At 42.6% G+C, this 21139-nt stretch overlaps 1 protein-coding gene across 2 annotated transcripts in view; it reads right to left on the reverse strand.

Moving 5' to 3' along the window:
• Positions 1-518: 518 nt before the first annotated feature.
• The window catches only part of MTCH2 (mitochondrial carrier 2), a gene marked incomplete at both ends in the record, with an annotated part of 40767 nt that continues 20146 nt past the window's right edge, over positions 519-21139 (reverse strand). For both annotated transcript variants that reach the window (XM_080712104.1, XM_080712103.1), the window contains 6 exons: positions 519-605; positions 7004-7079; positions 11889-11956; positions 13548-13595; positions 15128-15221; positions 20958-21017. In XM_080712104.1, coding sequence (XP_080568230.1) covers positions 519-605; positions 7004-7079; positions 11889-11956; positions 13548-13595; positions 15128-15221; positions 20958-21017 — 433 coding nt within the window. The remainder of the gene's footprint in view (positions 606-7003; positions 7080-11888; positions 11957-13547; positions 13596-15127; positions 15222-20957; positions 21018-21139) is intronic.

A 21139-nucleotide genomic window follows, 5' to 3' on the forward strand; every position in this document is an offset into this window, starting at 1 on the left:
ATTGTCCTTTTCAGAAGTATGAGAGACAAGGTTAGTCAACTGTGCTTAGAAGCATGTAATGGGAGGCGGACTCTGCTGGATGCTGCTGGCATGTTAGGGTCTATGCAAGAAAAGGTAATTCATAACCTGCCACTAGTGTGCCTTTTTATTACCTTAGGTCTTATAGAACTCTTTCTTTCTTACTGAGATTCTACTCTTCATTTTACAAACCCTTAAAAAGACAAAACACATGACAACCAGCTTGTCCCTTTAGGAAAATACAAAAGTTTTTCCCTCTGTTTATGTAGAACAAGAATCTGGAGCAAAAACGTCCCATTCCAGAATAACTAAAGGGAGACTCTCTGTGGTAAATGATGTGCTAGGAAAAAGAACAAAAAAGGCAGACACCAATCACCTCCATTTTCCCAAGATTAAATGATTATTAAAAAAGCGCGCCACACTGTATAGAAATCAGCATTCTCTCCCATAATTCTGTGTGTCTGGGACTATAGAAATGTCACTGTCCCTGCCCCACATCTTCAAATTAACATTCTCAGGTCACAACAATACGTCTTTCCAAAGGGGACCTTCCGGAAAAACAAGCTATTTCCTCGGCTCATATTTCCCTGGAAGAAAAACAAAAAACAATATAGTCTTGCATAAAGATGAGGCAAATCAAATTCAACTCAGCAAAGGTTCAAATGAACATGCCTCTAGGACACATAACTAACATGACTAGAATAAAACTATGACCATCACTCCATTACTTGAATAGGGACTCCCCCCACCCCCAGTGCTGGGAACCAAATCCAAGGCCTTACTCATGCCAGGAAGCACTCTACTGCTGAACTCCCCCGCCCGACCTACTGTAGAATTAACTAATTTAAATTTCTCTTCATCAATAAGTCAAGAATTTTTAGAATGCCTAGTTTGAATTTGGGCTTTGTCACTTGTTAGCTGGATTATCAAATGAGCCAATATACGGTATATTCATTCGAGTCACCCCTCCATGCCACTCTGGCATGGGGCTGTATTTCTATTTTCTGTGTTTCTATCTTTCTAATAAACTTCTTTAAATCTTCAAAAAAAAAAAAAAAGAGCCAATATATGTAAAGCACTTACAACAATGCTAAACACACAATAAGTGATTTTATTTATTTTTATTTTTCCAACATTGAGATCAAACCCAAGGCCTCACCCTCACACATGCTAGAAAAGTACTCCATTTTATTTTTTTGGTTAGAAATGGAGATTAAACCCAGGGGCATTCTACTTCTAAGCTACACCACAGCCCTTTTTATTTTTATTAAAATTTTTTTTTTTAATGGAACCGAAGTTTGACTTCCCTGGACTACATCCTCAATCCTATTCTTTTTTTTTTTTTGGGGGGGGGGGAGTAATACTGGTGATAGAACCCAGGGGCATTCTACCTCCAAACTACACTTCCAGCCTGATTTTTTATTCTTTATTTTGAAACAGGGTCTCACTAAGTTGTGAAGGGCCTCACTAAGTAGCTGAGGCTGGCTGTGAACCTGGATCCTCCTGTCTCAGCCTCCCAAATGCTGGTATTACAAGTGTGCACCACCACGCTAAGCTATTATTTTTAATTTTTTAATTCTTTTTTCTTTGTGGTACATTGGAATGGAACCCAGGGGCACTGTACCTCTGAGGTACACCCCTAGCCCTATTTTTTATTCTTTATTTTTGAAACAGAGTCTCACTGAGTTGCAAAGGGCTTCACGAAGTAGCTGAGGCTATCTGTGAACCCAGATCCTCCTGTCTCAGCCTCCCAAATGCTGGGATTACAAGCCTGTGACACCAAGCCTGGCATTATTTTTATATTTATTTATTTATTTATTTATTTAATTTATTTATTTAGGTGGTACTGGGGGTGGAACCCAGAGGTGTTCTACCTCCGGGCTATACTCACAGACCTTTTTTTATATATATATTTTATTTGGAAACAGGGTCTCACTAAGTTGCTGAGAGCCTCACTAAGTAGCTGAGGCTGGCTTCGAACCTGTGTGATTCTCCTGTCTCCACCTCCCAAGCATGGGGATTACAAGCATGCGCCACCACACTGGGCTTTAAATTCTATTATGATTATTATTTTGTACTGAGAATTGAACCCAGCGGCATTCTACCTTCAAGTTATACCCATAGCCTGATTTTATTTCTTATTTGGAAACAGGGTCTTGCTTGGTCAATGAGAATCTCATGCTGAAGCTATCCTCACACCTGCAATCCTCCTGTCTCAGCCTCCCTAATATTGGGATTACAGGCATGTGCCACCATCCCCAACCTATTTTTTAATTTTGAAACAAGATCTTGCTAAGTTGCTGAGGGCCTCAATAAGTTACTGAGGCTAACCTTCAACTTTCCATCCTCCTGCCTCAGCCTTCTGAGTACTGGGATTACAAGTGTGTGCCATCACACCTGGCTACTTCCAAGCCCAGCCCTTTTTATTTTTAATTTTGAAATAGGGTCTTGCTGAGTTGCTAAAGCTGGCCTCAAACCTGGGATCCTCCTGTCTCTGCTCCCAAATACTGGGATTATGGTTGTGTGCCACGGTGCCAAGATAGAACATTATTTTTTTATTGTTTATTTTTTTTGTGTGTGGGTCTGGGGATGGAACCCAGGGGCATTCAACCTCTGAGCTACACCCCTTGCCCTATTTTTTATTCTTTATTTTGAAACTGGGTCTCACTGAGTTGAAGAGGGCCTCACTAATTAGCTGAGGCTGTCCGCGAACCGCGATCCTACTGTCTCAGCCTCCCGAATGCTGGATTACAAGCGTGTGCCACCACGCCCGGTTTAGAACATTCTTTAATTGTTAAATTTTTTTTTTTTTTTTTTTGCGGGTCTGGGATGGAATCCAGGGGCATTCAAGCTCCAAGCTACACCCCTGCCCTATTCTTTATTTTGAAACCGGGTCTTCCTGAGTTGCGGAGGGCCAAAAGAGCTGAGGCTGTCTGTGAACTGCGATCCTCAGGTCTCAGCTTCCTGAATAGTGGGATTACAAGCGTGCGCCATCACGCCTGGCTGAAATCTGACCACTTTATTAAAAAGATAAATAGGCCAGGCATGGTGGCGCACGCTTGTAATCCCAGCATTCGGGAGGCTGAGACTGGAGGATCGCGGTTTGCGGACAGCCTCAGCTACTTAGTGAGGCCCTCTCCAACTCAGTGAGACCTGGTTTCAAAATAAAGAATAAAAAATAGCTGGGATGTAGCTTGGAGGTAGAATGCACCTGGTTCCATCCCTAATACTAAAAAAAAGCACCTTTATCCTCATTTTGAGAATTCCATGGAAAGCTCTAAGTACAAAGTCTGATATATAGCAAATGTACAGTTACCTTAAGTACCTATGGACCACTGTTTCCAAAGTAAGGTGTGTCTGACCCTAATTTTCTATCCTACTTCCTTTTTACAGTAGGAGACTAGTAAAAAATAGGGAAAGGCCGGGTGCAGTGATACCTACAATCCCATTACTTGGGAGGCTGAGACAGAAGGATCACAGGTTTGAGGTCAGTCTTACCAACTGAGACTCAGGAACCAAGTGAGACCCTATTTCAAAAGAAAATGAGCCGGGCGTGGTGGTGCATGCTTGTAATCCCTGCACTTGAGAGGCGGAGACAGGAGGATGGCCCAGGTTCGAAGCCAGCCTTGCAGGCTTAAGAGACACTGTTTCCAAATAAAAAATATAAAAATGGGTCTGGGAGAGCCGGAGGTAGAAGGGTTTCCAGGAACCCCAGTACCACCCCCCCCAAAAAAAAAAATACAAAAACAAAAACAAAACAACAACAAAAAAAAACCCCTCTGTATGAGACCCAGAATGTTCCTGGTGGGTGTGTACAGAAATCACTCAAGGGTTCTAGCCTGGATTCACAGTGCATACTGGGCATGCATAATGAGCCCGACCAACCTCAGCAACACTAGGGCCTTTTCAGCAGCAACTGGCTCTGTGAACAATGGCTTTTCTCATGGGTGTGACTAGTGCAACAAAGAGCTTTTTTTAATATATTTTCTTCTGCTAGCTTTTAAAAAGTGCTTCCCACTTCAAAAACAGCTTTAAACTGATAACCATTTTAAGTGCCTCATGATAAATTTAGTCCACAGTCTATCCTTTTTTTTTTTTTTTTTGCAGTACTGGGAATGAAAACCAGGAGCATTCTACCTCTAAGCTATACTACCAGCCCTATTTTTTATTCTTTATTTTATTTTTTTGTGCTACGTGGGTGGAACTCAGGGGCTTTTCTACCTCCGGGCTATACTACCTATACCTTATTTACACTATTTGGAAACAGGGTCTAAGTTGCTAAGAGCCTCACTAAGTAGCTGAGGCTGGCCTCGAACCTGTTTGATCCCCCTGTCTCAGCCTCCCAAGCACTGGGATTACAAGCGTGTGCCACCATGCCTGGCTTTATTCTTTATTTTGAAACAGGGTCTCAACTGAGTTGCTAAGGGTCTCACTAAGTAGCTGAGGCTGTCTGCAAACTGCGATCCTCCTGTCTCAGCCTCCCAAAGGCTGGGATTACAAGCATGCGCCACCATGCCCATCTTATCCATTATTTTTGTGTGTGTGTGGTATCGAGGACTGAATCACATTCTACCTCTGAGCTATACCCCTAGCCCTTCTTATTTTTTAAAATTCCTGAAACATGTTCTCACTAATTTGCTGAGGTTGGCTTTGATTCTGTGATCCTTTTGTCTCAGCCTCCCAAGTAAGATGCACCTCCTAGCAGTTAAAATACCATAAACTGGGAGTCTGGACAAAACCATCCACTAACGAGACTTTAGAAGTAACCAGCTCTGTCAACATTACTGTCAAAAAGTTATCATAAGTGGCCGGGCGTGGTGGGCACGCTTGTAACCCCCATGCTTGGGAGGCTGAGACAGGAGGATGGCAGAGGTTCGAAGCCAGCCTCAGCTACTTAGTGAGACCCTGTTTCCAAATAGAATATAAAATAGGCCTGGGAGTGTAGCCTGGAGGTAGAAAGCCCCTGGGTTCCACCCCCAGTACCACCAAAAAAAAAAAAAAAAAAAAAAAAAAAAAAAACTTAATTTCTTTCTCTTCTTTAGCGGTACTAGAGATGGAACCCAGAGGCATTCTATCTCTGAGCTACACCCGCAGCCCTATTTATAATAATAATAATAATAATTATTATTATTATTTTTGTGGTTCTGGGGATAGAACTCAGGGGCATTCTACCTCTAAGCTATATCCCCAGCCCGATTTTTCTTTCTTTATTTTTCTTTTTTCTTTTTTTTTTTGTGGTACTGAGGGTGGAACCTAGGGGCTTTTTTTTTTTTTAATTTTTTAACCTCCAAGCTACACTCCCAGACCTATTTTATGCTTTATTTGGAAACAGGGTCTCACTAAGTTGCTGAGATCCTAACTAAGTAGCTGAGGCTGGCTTTAAACCTGTGCGATCCTCTAGTCTCAGCCTCCCAAGTGTGGGAATTACAAGTGTGTGCCACCATGCCTGGCTTATTCTTTATTTTATTTTATTTTTTTGCATGTCTGAGAATGGAACCAGGGGCATATGACTTCTGAGCTACAACCCCTGCCCTATTTTTAAATTTATTTTAGCCGGGCGTGGTGGCGCACGCTTGTAATCCCTGCGCTTGGGAGGCTGAGACAGGAGGATCGCGCAGGTTTGAAGCCAGCCTCAGCCAGTTAGTGAGGCTCTCAGCAACTTAGTGAGACCTTGTTTCAAAAATAAAATATAAAATAGGTCTGGGAGTATAGCCCGGAGGTAGAAACCCTCTGGGTTCCACCCCCAGTACCACAAAAATAAATATTTTTGCGGGTCTGGGATGGAATCCAGGAGCATTCAACCTCCAAGCTATACCCCCAGCCCTATTTTTTATTCTTTATTTTGAAACAGGGCCTAAAAGAGTTGCAGAAGGCCTCACTAAGTAGCTGAGGCTCTCCACAAACCCCAATCCTCCAGTCTCAGCCTCCCGAATTATAGGATTACAAGAGTGTGCTACCACGCCCAGCCCCTGCCCTATATTTTTAATATTTAATTTAAAACAGAGTCTCACTAAGTTGCAGAGGGCCTAAGTAGCTGAGGCTGTCCGCAAACCATGATCCCGGAATGCTGGGATTACAAGAGTGCACCACTATGCCCAGCTCATTCTTTATTTTTATTTATTTTTTTTGCAGGTTTGGGGATGGAACCCAGGGGCATATGAACTCTAAGGTACACCCCCTGCCCCAGTTTTTATTCTTTTATTTTGAAACAGGGTCTCACTAATTTGCAGAGGGCCTCACTAAGTAGCTGAGGCTGTCTGCAAACTGTGATGAATGAACCGTGATGAATGAACCGTGATCCTCCAGTCTCAGCCTCCCCAGTGCATGCGCTGCCACCACCACCCCAGCTCTTATTCTTTATTTTGAAACAGTGTCTCACTAAATTGCATGAGGCCTCACTAAGTAGCTGAGTCTGGTTGGAAACCTCCAATCCTCCTGTCTCAGCTTCCCAAATCCTGGGATTATAAGCGTGAGCCACCACGCCTGGCTTATCATAAGTAATTTCTTAGTTTTTATTTAGTTTCTTCATCCAAACTGTCTGAAAAGCTTTGAATGCAAGGAGATCTGAGGAGTTAAAAAAACAATCAAGTTTGAGAGGCTGGGAGTTGTAGCTCAGTGGTAGAGGATGTGTTTGGCATGAATGAGGCGATGGATTTAATTCTCGATGACAAAAGAAAGTTTGAAAAAAAAAAAAGTCTAAAATCAATGCCATCACTTAAATGACTAGGATAAATATCTACCTGGATTCTATTTGTAACTTAACTGAGGTCATTCCAATGGCTTCCTGTTCATATTTAGAGATTCTTATTTCTTCTTTTTCCCTGCTGATTTCTAAGTATCACATTTTACTATACTGCCAGATTGATATACAGAATACTGTAAAGAGTTTACTAATTATGAGTTAGAATGAGTTTTGAGAGTTAACCTAGGACTCCAGAGACATTGTTTAGCAAACAAACAAATAAAAGAGTGTGGTAAAACTTACCTCTTTTTGTAGCATGCACCAGCAATCTATCCAAGAAGTATATATTGGGGAGTAAGGAGGGGATCCACCAGCAAGCCTAACACAGAAGCAAAGACTAGTTATTCATATTAATAGTTATAAAACATTCTTTCAACAGTTTGATAAATCTTTGACAAACTATTCCTATGTAGAAGGTTCCCTGAGAGGTAGTTTTAGTTCTAACAAAATGAATTAGCCAAGTATGGTGGTGCACACCTGTAATCCTAGTACTTTTTTTTTTCTTTTTTGCAGTACTGAGGATTGAATCCAGAGGCATTCTACCTCTGAGCTACATCCCCAGCCCTATTTTTTTTTTTTTTTTTTTGTGGTACTACAGATGAAACCCAGGGGCATTCTACCTCCAAGCTATACCTTCAGCCCTATTTTTTTTTTGAAGATTTAAAGAAGTTTATTAGAAAGAGAAATACAGAGGATAGGTACAGCTCCATACCAGGCATGGAGGGGTGACTCAAATGAATACACCCTTGGCCCTATTTTTTATTCTTTCTTTCTTCTCATTTTATTTATTAATTTTTTACAGTACTGAAGATGGAACCCAGGGGCATACCACCTTCAAGCTATACCCCCAGCCCTATTTCTTATTCTTCATTTTGAAACAGGGTTTCACTAAGTTGTAAAGGGCCTCACTAAATAGCTGAGGCTGTCCCTGAACCTGGATCCTCCTGTGTAAGACTCCTAATGCTAGGACTACAAGCATGCGCCACCATGCCCGGCTTTATTTTTTATTTGTATTTATTATTTTTGCGGTACTGGGGATAGAACCCAGGGGCATTCGACCTCCGAGCTACACTCCCCGCCCTATTTTTCTGTCTTTTTATTTGTGAGTCAGGGTCTCACTGAGTTGTGAAAGGCCTCGCTAAATAGATGAGGCTGGGCTGGGCGTGGTAGCACACGCTTGTAACCCCCGCACTCGGGAGGCTGAGACAGAAGGATTGCACAGTTTCGAAGCTAGCCTCAGCTGCTTAGTAAGGCTATCAGCAACTTGGTGAGACCCTGTTTCCAAATAAAACATAAAATAGGTGTGGGAATGTAGCCTAGAGGTAAAAAGCCTCTGGGTTTCACCCCTAGTACCACAAAAAAAAAAAAAAAAAAAGATGAGGCTGTCCATGTACGACGATTCTTCTCAGGTCTCAGACTCCCGAATGCTGGGTGCACTACCAAGCCGGGCGTGGTGGCGCACGCTTGTAATCCCTGCACTTGGGAGGTAAGACAGGAAGATCACACAGGTTCAAAGCCACCCTCAGCTGGCTTAAGAGACCCTGTTTCCAAATAAAACATAAAATAGGTCTGGGAGGATAGCCCGGAGGTAGAAGGCCCCTGGGTTCCATCCCCAGTACCACTGGAAAAAAAAAAAAAACAAAAAAAAACCAACAAACAACCAAAAAAAAAAAAAAAAAAAAAAAAAGTTGGGAGTAGTGGCGCATGCTTGTAATCCCTGCGCTAAGGAGCTGGAGACAGGAGGAGGATCCTGCTGGTTCGATGCCAGCCTCGCTGGCTTAAGAAACCCTGTTTCCAAATAAAAAAAAAATATAAAATAAGTCTGGGAGTGTAGCCCGGAGGTAGAAGGGTTTCCAGAAACCCTAGTACCACCAAAAAAAAAAAAAAAACAACAACAACAACAAAAAAAAAAAACAAAAAACCAAAAAGTGTGCGCCACCACCAAGGGTCTCACTGAGTTGCAAAGGGCCTCATTAAGTAACCGAGGCTGTCTGAAAACCAAAATCCTCCTGTTTCAGCCTCCCAAGTACTGGGATTATAAGTGTGTGCCACCATGCCCAGCCCTTAGCCCTGTATTTTACTCTTTATTTTAAAACAGGGTCACAACCTAGGCTACTTAGTGAGATCCTTTGCAACTCAGTGAGACCCTGTTTCAAAATAAAGAATAAACTAGGGTTGAGAGTGTAGCTTGGAGGTAGAATGGCCCTGGGTTCCATCCCCAGTACCGCAAAAAAAAAAAAAAAAAGGGGGGGGGCGCTCACTAAGTAGCTGAGGCTTGACACAAAACTGCGATGATCCTCCTGTCTGAGCCTCCCAAGTACTGGGATACAAGCACATACCACTATGATCGGCTTTAATTGGGAGGTGGAGACAGGAGGATTGCAGGTTTGAGGACAGCCTCAGTAAATAGTGAGAGTTTCAGAAGCCTAGCAAGACCCTGTGTCAAAATAAAAATAAAATATGCAGGCATGGTGGTGCACATTTATAATCCCAGTACTTGAGAGGCTGAGACAGGAGGACTGTGGTACCCAGACAGCCTCAGCTACTTAGTGAGGTCCTCTGCAACTTAGTGAGACCTTGTTTTAAAATAAAGAATAAAAAATAGAGCTGGAGCCGGGCATGGTGGCGCACACTTGTAATCCCCACGCTTGGGAGACAGAGACAGGAGGATCGCACAGGTTTGAAGTCAGCCATGCTGGCTTAAGAGACCCTGTTTTCAAAAAAAAAAAAAATACAAAATAGGTCTGGGAGTGTAGCCCGGACATAGAAGGGTTTCCAGGAACCCCAGTACCACCATTAAAAAAAAAAAAAAAAAAAAAAGGGCTGGGTATAACTTAAGAGGCAGAATGCCCCTGTATTTGATCCCCAGTACTGAAGGAAAAAAAAAAAAAAAAAAAAAAAAAAAAGAAGAAAAAATTGGGCCAGTGTGTGGCTTAGGGGTAGAATACCTAAATATGACATTGTATATAAATATAGTTGGCTATGTGTTCCTACTGGATATAATGCATAATCACTTCCTCTTGAAAAAATGTGTAAGAAATAACAAAATACATTTAACCAATCTTTCAAGTTGCCCTTGACTAAAACCTGACAGTTGCTCTAAAACTCAAATAGAAGGGAACACGATAGTCAAACTCTGCTCAAAACTCCATCCATGTAGGCCAGGCATGGTGGAGCACACTTATAAACCTAGTACCTGGGAGGCTGAGACAGGAGGATCAAATGTTCGAGGATAGCCTCAGCAAACTGTGAGACTCTCATCAACCTAGTGAGACACTGTTTCCAAATAAGTGATAAAACTGGGCTGGGGGTGTGGCTTAAAGGAAGATGGCTCTGGGTTCAATCCTTAGTACCACATATAATATCAACAACAATAACAAACAAACAACTCCATATGGCAGCTCAGCATGGTGGTGCAGGCCTTGGGAGGCTGAGATAGGAAGGAAGCAGGTTTGAGATTAGCCTTGGCAATGTAGTGAGACTCCATAACTGAGAGAGACCTGGTTTCAAAACAAAAAATAAATTAGGTCTGGGGATATAAGTACTTGGGAGGCTGAGATAAGGAGGATCACAGGTTCAACGAGAGCATCAGCAACGTGGCGAAGGTTGCATTATCTTTTTTATTTTTTAATCCCCCACCCCCGGCACTGGGGGTGGAACCCAGGGGCATTCTACCTCCAAGCTACACCCCCAGCCCTATTTTTATTCTTTATTTTGAAACAGGGTCTCACTAAGTTTCAAAGGGCCTCACTAACTAGTAGCTGAGGCTGTCCTCGAACCGCGATCCTCTGGTCTCAGCCTCCCAAATGCTGGGATTACAAGCGTGTATCAACATGCCCGACTTTGCATCATGTTAAAAATAAAAATAAGAGCCGGGCGTGGTGTAATCCTAGCATTCGAGACAAAGGCTGAAATAGGAGAACTGCAGATTTGTGGTCAGCCTCAGCTACTTAGTGAGGCCCTCCACAACTTAGTGAGACCATGTTTCAAATTAAAGAATTAAAAAAATATATATATAGGGCTGGGGCTGGGTGTGGTTGTGCACGCTTGTAATCCCCACGCTTGGGAGGCTGAGACAGGAGGATCGCACTGGTTCGAGGCTAGCTTAAGAGACCCTGTTTCCAAATAAAATATAAAATATGTCTGGGAGTGTAGGCTGGAGGCAGAAGGCCCCTGAGTTCCACCCTGAGTACCACCAAAAAAAAATAAATAAATAAAAAAGGGCTGGGGGTGTAGCTTGGAGGTAGAATGCCTCTGGGTTCAACCTCCAGTACCACACACACACACAAAATAAAATAAATAAAAATAAATAAGATAAAAGTGGGGGTATAGCTCAGAAGTAGAACAGCTCTGGGTTCAATCCCCAGCACTGCACACACATACACACAAAATATTTTTTTTTTTGTAATACTGGGGATGGAACCCAGGAGCATTCTACCTCCAAGCTACATTCCCAGCCCTATTTTTTATTCTTTATTTTAAAACAGGGTCTCACTGAGTTGCAAAGGGCCTCAGTAAGTAGCTGAGGCTGTCTGCGAATCTGGATCCTCCTATCTCAGCCTCCTCCCCCCCAAAATTACTTTATATATATCTATCATGCCCTTTAGAGGACAGAACTCTATACTATTGGCAAGTGTATATTAATTTTTATTTTTTTTATTTTTTTTTTGCGGTACGGGGGATGGAACCCAGGGGCATTCTACCTCTGAGTTACACCCCCAGCCCTATTTTTTTTTTATTCGTTGTTTTGAAACAGGGTCTGAGTTGCAAAGGGCCTCACTAAGTAGTAGCTGAGGCTGTCTTTGAACTGTGATCTTCCTGTCACAGCCTCCCAAATGCTGGGATTACAAGCATGTGCCACCACGCCCAGCTCATATATTAATTTTAAAAATTGGATATTTGAGAAATATTATTTGTGCTCTTCTTTAGTCCAAAGAAAGATATGAAGTAGCTGATTATAAACTGACACTACTGCATGGGGACATGTAAAGGAAAAAAATAGAAATCTAATAATAGGATCAATTGTACTTTTCTTTCCCGAAAAGTATGGAGTTTGGGGGATCTAGCTCAGTAGAGCACTTGCTTAGCATGCACAGGTCTTGGAACAAAGGGAACGTAAAGTACTTACCCACAGTTGTTGACAGCCATAAGATTAGACACAAGCACAAAGGGATAGGTCAACATACTGGCAAAAAACTGTAAAATGGTAAAAACACAGCTAAGTTATTATGTTATTGCTAATTCTTCTCTTCCTCTCCCTTAAAGGCCTGGTACCATAATAGTAAACTACTCCAACATCAGTTTTATCAGTATCCCTGAAGAGAGCAAGCTACACATTTTTTAGCCTGGCAGTGCTTCTTCCTCATAATAAATCATTACATGCAAAATTTTAACAAAAAGCCATATGATTCTAAAGTTTCTCTTCAAGTAAAAATGAACTACAAGCCAGGCATGATGCTGCACACTTGTAATCCCAGTACTTGGGAGGCTGAGACAGGAGGATTACAGGTTCATGATCAGCCTTAGCTACTTAGTCAAGTCCTCTGCAATTTAGTGAGACCCTATTTCAAATTAAAGAATAAAAACTAGGACTAGAGCCAGGCGTGGTGGCGCACACTTGTAATCCCCGCGCTTGGGAGGCTGAGACAGGAGGATTGCACGGGTTCGAAGCCAACCCCAGCTACTTAGTGAGGCTCTCAGCAACTTAGTGAGACCCTGTTTCCAAATAAAATATAAAATAGGTCTGGGAGTATAGCCCGGAGGTAGAAAGCCTCTGGGTTCCACCCAGTACCACCAAACAAAACAAAACTAGGACTAGAGATGTAGCTCAAGAGATAGAAGGCCCTTAGGTTCCATCCTTAGTACTGAAGGAAAAAAAAAAGTTTAAAAAAGAACTAGTGAGGCTCTCTGCAACTCAGTGAGACCCGGTTTCAAAATAAAGAATAAAAAATAGGACAGGGGGTATAGCTCGGAAGTCGAATGCCCCTGGGTTCCATCCCCAGACCCATAAATAAATAAATAAATAAATAAATAAATAAATAAATAAATAAATAAATAAATAAATAAATAAAACTACATAATTTAGGAGAAGTAGTAAACATAACTGACACAAATCAAAGCTAATGGAAACTGAAGGCCAAAAGCTGGATGTGGTGGTATGTGGCTATCATCCCAGCTACTCTCAAAAGGCTAAGGCAAGAGGATCATTTGAGCCTGACAGTCCAGGGAGACTTCATCTAAAATAAATAAATAAAAATAAAGTGGTCGTGGGGGCCTATGTCTATAATCCTCAATATTTGGGAAGGAGGATCAAAGTTGTTCAAGGGCAGTCTCAGCAAGTAGTGAGACTCTTATTAATTCCTAGCAAGATCCTGTTTCCAAATAGGAAATAAAATCTGGCTGGAGGGTATAGCTCCAAGGTAGAATGCCTCTGGATTCAATCCCCAATACAACACACACAACACACATCAATTATTGCAAGACCCAGTAATGACTGAATGATTAAAGGTATAAAGTTCCCCAGGGTGACATGAGAAGCACAGTGTGAGGCTACTCATTTCTCCCTCTGAAAGCTGAACAGCACCAAACCAAGAGCTGTCATCACTGCTGCTAAAAGGCAACAAGTGCATTACTCTTACCTTTGACAAACATTAGCATGCCTGAGGGAGGTTTCCCAGCAAGATATCGGGTGCTTTTAAAGCAGCAAACACATCAGATTTAAGAGAAAAACAAAATAAAACTATCTTTAAAAGATTAAGATGATTAAACAAAAAACAAAAAAACTCACTCCTGTGACTGCCTGGGAATAACTTTTCATTTCATTCATGGTAGAAACCTAAAACAGGAAAAGAGTATTAGAATGAATAAGAAAATTAAGCTGATATTAATTGCCTACAAGTATATCCACATATTCGATCTCTAAATTAGCAGTCTGACAATCTGAAAATTAATTCTGAGCCAAGCGTGATAGTACACACTTGTAATCCCAGTACTTGAAAGGCTGAGACAGGAGGACTGCAGGTTTGTGACTAGCCTCAGCTTAGTGAGACCCTCCACAAATTAGTGAGATGCTATTTCAAAATAAAGAATAAAAGCCAGGCATGGTGGTGCATGATTGTAATCCCAGTACTTGGGAGGCTGGTGCAGGTTTGAAGCCAGCCTTAGCTACTGAATGAGGCTCTCAGCAACTGAGTGAGACCCTGTTTCCAAATAAAGCATAATAAAGGTCTAGGAGTATAGTCCAGAGGTAGGAAAGCCCCTGGGTTCCATCCCTAATAACACACACACACACAAAGGAGCCAGGCGTGTTGGCACACGCTTGTAATCCCAGCACTTGGGAGGCCGAGACAGGAGGATCACAGGTTTAAAGCCAGCCTCAGCAACTTAGTGAGACCCTGTTTCTAAAAAAAAAAAGTCTCTTGAATAAATTTTCTTTCTTTCTTTTTTTTTTTTGGTGGTACTGGGAGTGAAACCCAGAGGCTTTCTACCTCCGGGCTATACTCCCAGACCTTTTTTTTTTTTTACATTTTATTTGGAAACAGGGTCTCACTAAGTTGCTGAAAGCCTCACTAAGTAGCTGAGGCTGTTCGAACCCATGCAATCCTCCTGTCTCAGCCTCCCAAGTGCAGGGATTACAAGCGTGCGCCACCACGCCCGGCTTGAATAAATTTTCTAAGACATGAAAAGAAGTTTATCAATCTCTCTCTCTCTCTCTCTTTTTTTTTTTTAGTACTAGGGATGGAACCCAGGGGACCTTCTACCTCTGGGCTACACCCCCAGCCTAATTTTTGAAACAGGGTCTCATTAAGTTAATGGAAGTCTCACTACTTGCTAAGGCTGGCATCAAACCTGCAATGCTCCTATTTCAGCCTCCCAAATATTGGTGTACACCACTATGTCTGGAACAATATAAATTTAATCATATACCTGTTGGTGATGTTCCGTATATCACCAAGTTACACACACAAAGAGAACACTCAATTGCTGACAGGGGAAACAATTCCTAAAAAAAGATGATTCAAAATCTCTCAGGGTGAGGTTTCTAGAAAGCCCAATTCAGAAGCCCCCTGTATTTGATCCCCAGTATTGTTAAAAAAAAAAAAAAAAAGTAGAAGCAATCTCCTTAGAGATCTGAATAATGGGATAGATCTCTTGGGCAAACTGTCATACCATAGGGATGTTTTAAGTGCATTTCTCTATAATATAGAATTCCATTAGCCTTTGAAAACTCAATTGATAATTTTGAGCTACATAATGTTTAGTTTATCATATACAAACTTCCATCTTTAAAGCTAAAGTCACTGCTGGGCAAATGAAACACAAAAACAAAACCTCACAATGACACATCTCAACCAGGTCACAACCTACCCCACTGTCCAGTGCATACGTATTGACGAGGTAGGCCAGTGAGTTACAGAGCCACAAAGAAATGATGTCGCCCAGTAGGCGAGGAATTAGACCCCTACATGAGAAAAAAAAAAAAAGAACAGAAAAATATGATCAGTGAAAAGATAAATCACTCAATACAAACACCTCCCAAAGAACGAGATTTCAAAACATTCTAGGGGACTGAAAAAACATCAAGCTCCGGAATCTAGACTGCATACCTGGTTCAATCTAGTTGACACAACTGTACATGGGGCTGATCTATAATAATTTTGTCCCCCCCCTTTTTTTTTGTGGGTCTGCGGATGAAACCCAGGGGACTTCTACCTTTGAGCTACACCCCCTGCCCTATTTTTATTCTTTATTTTGAAACCGGGTCTCACTGAGTCGCAGAGGGCCTAAGTAGCTGTGGCTGTCCCTGAACCGCGATCCTCCAGTCTCAGCCTCCCAAATGCTGGGATTACAAGCGTGCGCCACCACGCCCGGTTTGTTCCATTTTGAAAGTGGAGGCTAGCCACAGTCCTGTAAACTAGAGCCAGATGCTAACTTTACTATTTGTACTTTTTTGTGTGTGGGGGTCTGGGGATGGAACCCAGGGGCATTCTCCCTCCAAGCTACAATCCCTGCCCTATTTTTCTTTTTTTATTCTTTATTTTGAAACAGGGTCTCACTAAGTTATGGAGGGCCTCACTAAGTAGCTGAGGCTGTCCGCGAACTGCGATCCTCCCATCTCAGCCTCCAGAATGCTGGGATTACAAGCATGCACCACTACGCCCAGGTCTAACTTTACTATTGATTATAAAATGAAAGATCGAAGATTCAAGAGGTCTTTTGTAGAAGACGATTAAATATAGTTTTATAAAAACTTTTTGATATTCAAAATTAGGAGCACAAAAATATGAAAAAAAAATTACCAAGTAGGATGGTCCAAACACAGATCTACATGAGACACATCGAAAACATGTTTCTGAGGCAGGCGTGGTGGCGCACGCTTGTAATCCAGTATTGGGAGGCTGAGACTGAAGGAACGTGGTTCACAGACAGTTTCAGCTACTTAGTGAGGCCCTTCACAACTTAGTGAGACCTTGTTTCAAATTAAAGAATAAAAAATAGGAGAGGGGGTGTACTCCGGGGGTGAATGCCCCTGGGTTCCATCCTCAAACCCACAAAAAACAAAAACATGTTTCTTAAGCCAGGCATGGTGGTGCATGCTTGTAATCATGCCGGAGACTGAGACCGGAGGATCACAGTTCGTGGACAGCCTCAGCTACTTAGCAAGGCCCTTCTCGATTCAGTGAGACTCTGTTTCAAAAATAAGAAGCTGGGCGTGGTGGCAAACGCTTGTAATCCCAGCATTTGGGAGGCTGAAACTGGAGGATCACGGTTCGAGGACAGCCTCAGCTACTTAGTAAGGCCCTCTGCAACTTAGTGAGACCCTGTTTCAAAAAATACAAAATAGGACAGGGGATGTAGCTCAGAGGTCAAATGCCTCTGGGTTCCATCCCCAGACCTACAAAAAAGACTAAAACCTAGGGCTGGGGGTGTAACTCAGCGGTCAAAAGCCCCTGGGTTGCATCCCCTGTACCACAAAAAAAAAAAAAAAAAAAAAAAATAGCCGGGCGTGGTGGCGCACGCTTGTAATCCCAGCATTCGGGAGGCTGAGACCTGGAGGATCACGGTTCGCGGACAGCCTCAGCTACTTAGTGAGGCCCTCTGCAACTCAGTGAGACCCGGTTTCAAAATAAAGAATAAAAAATAGGGCAGGGGGTGTAGCTTGGAGGTCAAATGTCCCTGGGTTCCATCCCCAGACCCACAAAAAAAAAAAAAAAAAAAAAAAGCAAGTTATAAACTAGGCGTGGTGACGCAAGCTTGTAATCCCAGCATTGAGAAACTGAGACTGGAGTAGGATCACAATTTGTGGACAGCCTTAACTATCCTTAACTATTTAGTGAGGCCCTTTGCAACTCAGTAAGACCCTGTTTCAAAATAAAGAATAAAAAATGGGCCAGGCATGGTGGTGCATGCTTGTAATCCCTGCATTCCGGAGGCTGAGACCTGAGGATCGTGGTTCATGGGCAGCCTCAGCTACTTGGTGAGGCCTTCCGCAACTTAGTGAGATCCAGTTTCAAAATAAAGAATAAAAATAGGGCGGGGGTGTGGCTCGGAGGTCAAATGCCCCTGGGTTCCACATGCAGATCCGCAAAAAAGAAAAAGAAAAAAAAAAAAAAAAAAAAAAAGAAAGAATAAAAAAATAGGACAGGGGGTGTAGCTCAGAGGTCGAATGCTCCTGGGTTCCATCCCTAGACCCACACACACAAAAAAAAATAAAATAAATAAAAAATAAAGAAGTAAGTATAGGGTGGCCTACATAAGGCAGCATTAAACAATGGAAAGATGGAACGTTACTTTGCAGACTGAAGACCAAGGTTCAAATGATGCTCCATCACTCATCAGCACAGGACAGGCAACAAGTGAATGCCCCTGAGCACCAGTGCTTTTTCAGTCTCTAAAATAAAACTAATGATAACTGTTCTATTTCCCAGAGTATTTATGATACAGGAAAACAAAAGTCAGGTGTGGTGGCGCACGCTTGTAATCCCAGTACTTGGGAGTCTGAGACAGTAAGATTGCAGTTCGCGGTCAGCCTCAGCTACTTTATGAGGCCCTGTTTCAAAATAAAGAATAAAAAATAGAGCTGAGAATGTAGCTTGGAGGTAGAATGCCCATGGGTTCAATCTCCAGTAAAACACACACACACACACACACACACACACACACACACACACACACACACACGGTGTTGCATGTATATACTTGGGAGGCTAAGATAGGAGGATCGCAGGTTGAAGAACAGTTTCAGCAAGTACTGAGGCTCTCATTGACCTAATGAGACTTTCAAAATAACCCGGGCATGGTGGTGCGCACTTGTAATCCCAGTACTTGGGAGGCTTAGGATAGCAGGTTTGAAGCCAGCCTCAGCTACTTAGGCCCTTCACAACTCAGGAGACCCTGTTTCCAGATAAGAAAAAAAAAAAAAGGCTGGGGGTTATAGCTCAAGAGGTAGAATGCCCCTGGGTTTAATCCCTAGTACCACAACAAAAAAAGAAAAGAAAAAAAAAAAAAAAAAAAAACCCAGTAATAATTTCCCCATTTTTCACGCCGGGCATGGCGGCGCATGCTTGTAATCCCTGTGCTTGGGAGGTGGAGACAGGAGGATCATGCAGGTTCGAAGCCAGCCGCACTGGCTTAAGAGACCCGGTTTCCAAAATAAAAAGTATAAAAATTAGGTCTGGGAGTGTAGCCCAGAGGTAGAAGGGCTTTCAGGAACGCCAGTACCACACACACACACACACACACACACACACACACACACACACACGCACGCACGCACGCACCCACAAAAAAAAATTCCCATCTTTCAGAATTCTAGACAGGTATGTAGCATACCTGTAATCCTAATACTTGGGATGCTGAGACAAGAGGATTGTAGGTTTGGGGAAAGCTCAGCAAGCAGAAAGACTTTCATTAGTCTAGTGAGTCCCTGTTTCTAAATAAAAATAAAACAAGGCTGAGTGTAGCTCAGAGGTAGAATGCCCCAGGGCTAAATCCCCAGTAAAACACACACACACAAGCCGAACAAGGTGGCGCACGCTTGTAATCCTTGTGCTTGGGAGGCAGAGACAGGAGGATCATGCAGGTTCGGAGCCAGCTGCCCTGGCTAGAGATCCTGTTTCCAAATTTTAAAAAAAGTATAAAAAATAGGTCTGGAAGTGTAGCCTGGAGGTAGAAGGGTTTCCAGGAGCCCCAGTACCACCAAACACACACACACACACACACACACACACACACACACACACACACACACACACACACTCTCTCTCTCTCTCTCTCTCTCTCTCTCTCTCTCTCTCTATCAACCAACCAATCTTCCTCATTTCTATAGTAACTATAAATAATTAGAGCCGGGTGTGGTGATGCACGCTTGTAATCCCAGTGCTTGGGAGGCCGAGACAGGAGGATCACACCAGTTCAAAGCCAGCCTCAGTTACTTAGTGAGGCTATTATTAACTTGGTGAGACACTGTTTCCAAATAAAGAGTAAAATAGGCCTGGGAATATAGCCCAGAGGTAAAAAATGTAGAAAAGCCCCAGGATACCAAACAAAAACAAAAACAAAAACAAACAAACAAAAAAAAAAAGAAAACTTACTACTATAAGGGTAAAAAACTTTAACTTATTTGTTAAAAACAAAGCAGCTGGGCATGGTGGCGCACGCTCGTAATCCCAGCATTCGGGAGGCTGAGACTGGAGGATCGTGGTTCGTGGACACCCTCAGCTACTTAGTGAGGCCCTCCGCAACTCAGTGAGACCCGGTTTCAAAATAAAGAATAAAAAATAGGGCAGGGGGTATAGCTCGGAGGTTGAATGCCCCTGGGTTCCATCCCCAGACCCGCAAAAAACAAACAAACAAACAAACAAACAAACAAACAAACAAAGCCAGGTATGGTGGCGCACACTTGTAATCCGAGCATTCGGGAGGCTAAAACCAGAGGATCGCGGTTCATGGACAGCGCAGCTACTTAGTGAGGCTCTCTGCAACTTAGTGAGACCCTGTTTCAAAATAAAGAATAAAAAACAGGTACGCCGGGCATGGTGGCGCACGCTTGTAATCCCCGCGCTTGGGAGGTGGAGACAGGAGGATCGTGTAGGTTCAAAGCCAGCCGCGCTGGCTTAAGAGACTCTGTTTCCAAATAAAAAGTATAAAATAGGTCTGGGAGTGTAGCCCGGAGGTAGAAGGGAACCCCCTAGTACCACCAAAACAACAAAAACAACAATGCAGGGGGGGGTGTAGCTCAGAGGTCAAATGCCCCCGAGTTCCATCCCCAGACACACACACACACACACACACCCCACCACTACCACCACCACCACCACCACCACCACCACCACCACCACCACCACCACCACCCCAAAAACTGGCTGTGGTGGCATATACCTGTAATCCCAGTACTTAGGAGGCTAAGACAAGAGGACCATAGCTTCAGTCAGCCTCAACAATTTAGTAGGACTCAGTTTCCAGATAAAAAATAAAACAGGGCTGGGGGATTAACTTGGAGATAGGATGCCCAAGGATCCAACTCCCAGTAAACAAAAACAAAAACAAAAAAACTAACATGAAAAATATCTAGATGTAAAGATTTGGGATCTTGGGAGGCTGAGACAGGAAGATCTCAGTTCTCAGACAGCCTCAGCTATTTAGTGAGGTCCTTTACAACTCAGTGAGACCTTGTTTCAAAATAATAAAAAACAAGTCGGGCGTGGGTAAACACTTGTAATTCCAGTATTCGGGAGGCTGAGACGGGAAGATCGTGGTTTGCAGAAAACTTCAGCTACTTAGTGAGGCCCTCCACAACTTAGTGAGACCCTGTTTCAAAATAAAGAATAAAAAATAGGGCAGGGGGTGTAGCTCGGAGGGAGAATGCCCCTGGGACCCATCACCAGATCCACAAAAATAAATTAATTAAAATAAAATAAATAAAAAACAGAGCCAGGAGTGTAGCTTGGATGTAGAACGCCCCTGGGTTCCATCCGCAGTACCGAAAAAAAAAAAAAAAAAAAAAAAAAAGCCTTTGAGAGCTTTACAATAAGAAATTTAAGTCAGAAGGATGCTAAATGGAGTTTAATATGAAGTAAACCCAGGAAATACAGAGTACATTTCCCCAGGGATTGGACAGAAATTCACTGTATTTATTTCCAGAAAAACTTCTCTACTCACATAAAAATTACAAACAGACAAATTGACATTTACTTACGCAAAAAAGCCTAGGATGCCCTCTTCCCGATAGATGGTTGCTATGGAGTCACAAAGTCCACTATTGAAAGATAAAGTGTATTATGATAATTCTAGAGCCATAAAAAAGTAATTTCATTGATCTCTTTAGACAAGGTCAAATTTATCACCACCCCTCACACTTTCCCAGCACTGTCCCACTCT

The sequence above is a fragment of the Muscardinus avellanarius genome (assembly GCF_963383645.1).
Source record: "Muscardinus avellanarius genome assembly, chromosome: 1".
Lineage (NCBI taxonomy): Eukaryota > Metazoa > Chordata > Mammalia > Rodentia > Gliridae > Muscardinus > Muscardinus avellanarius.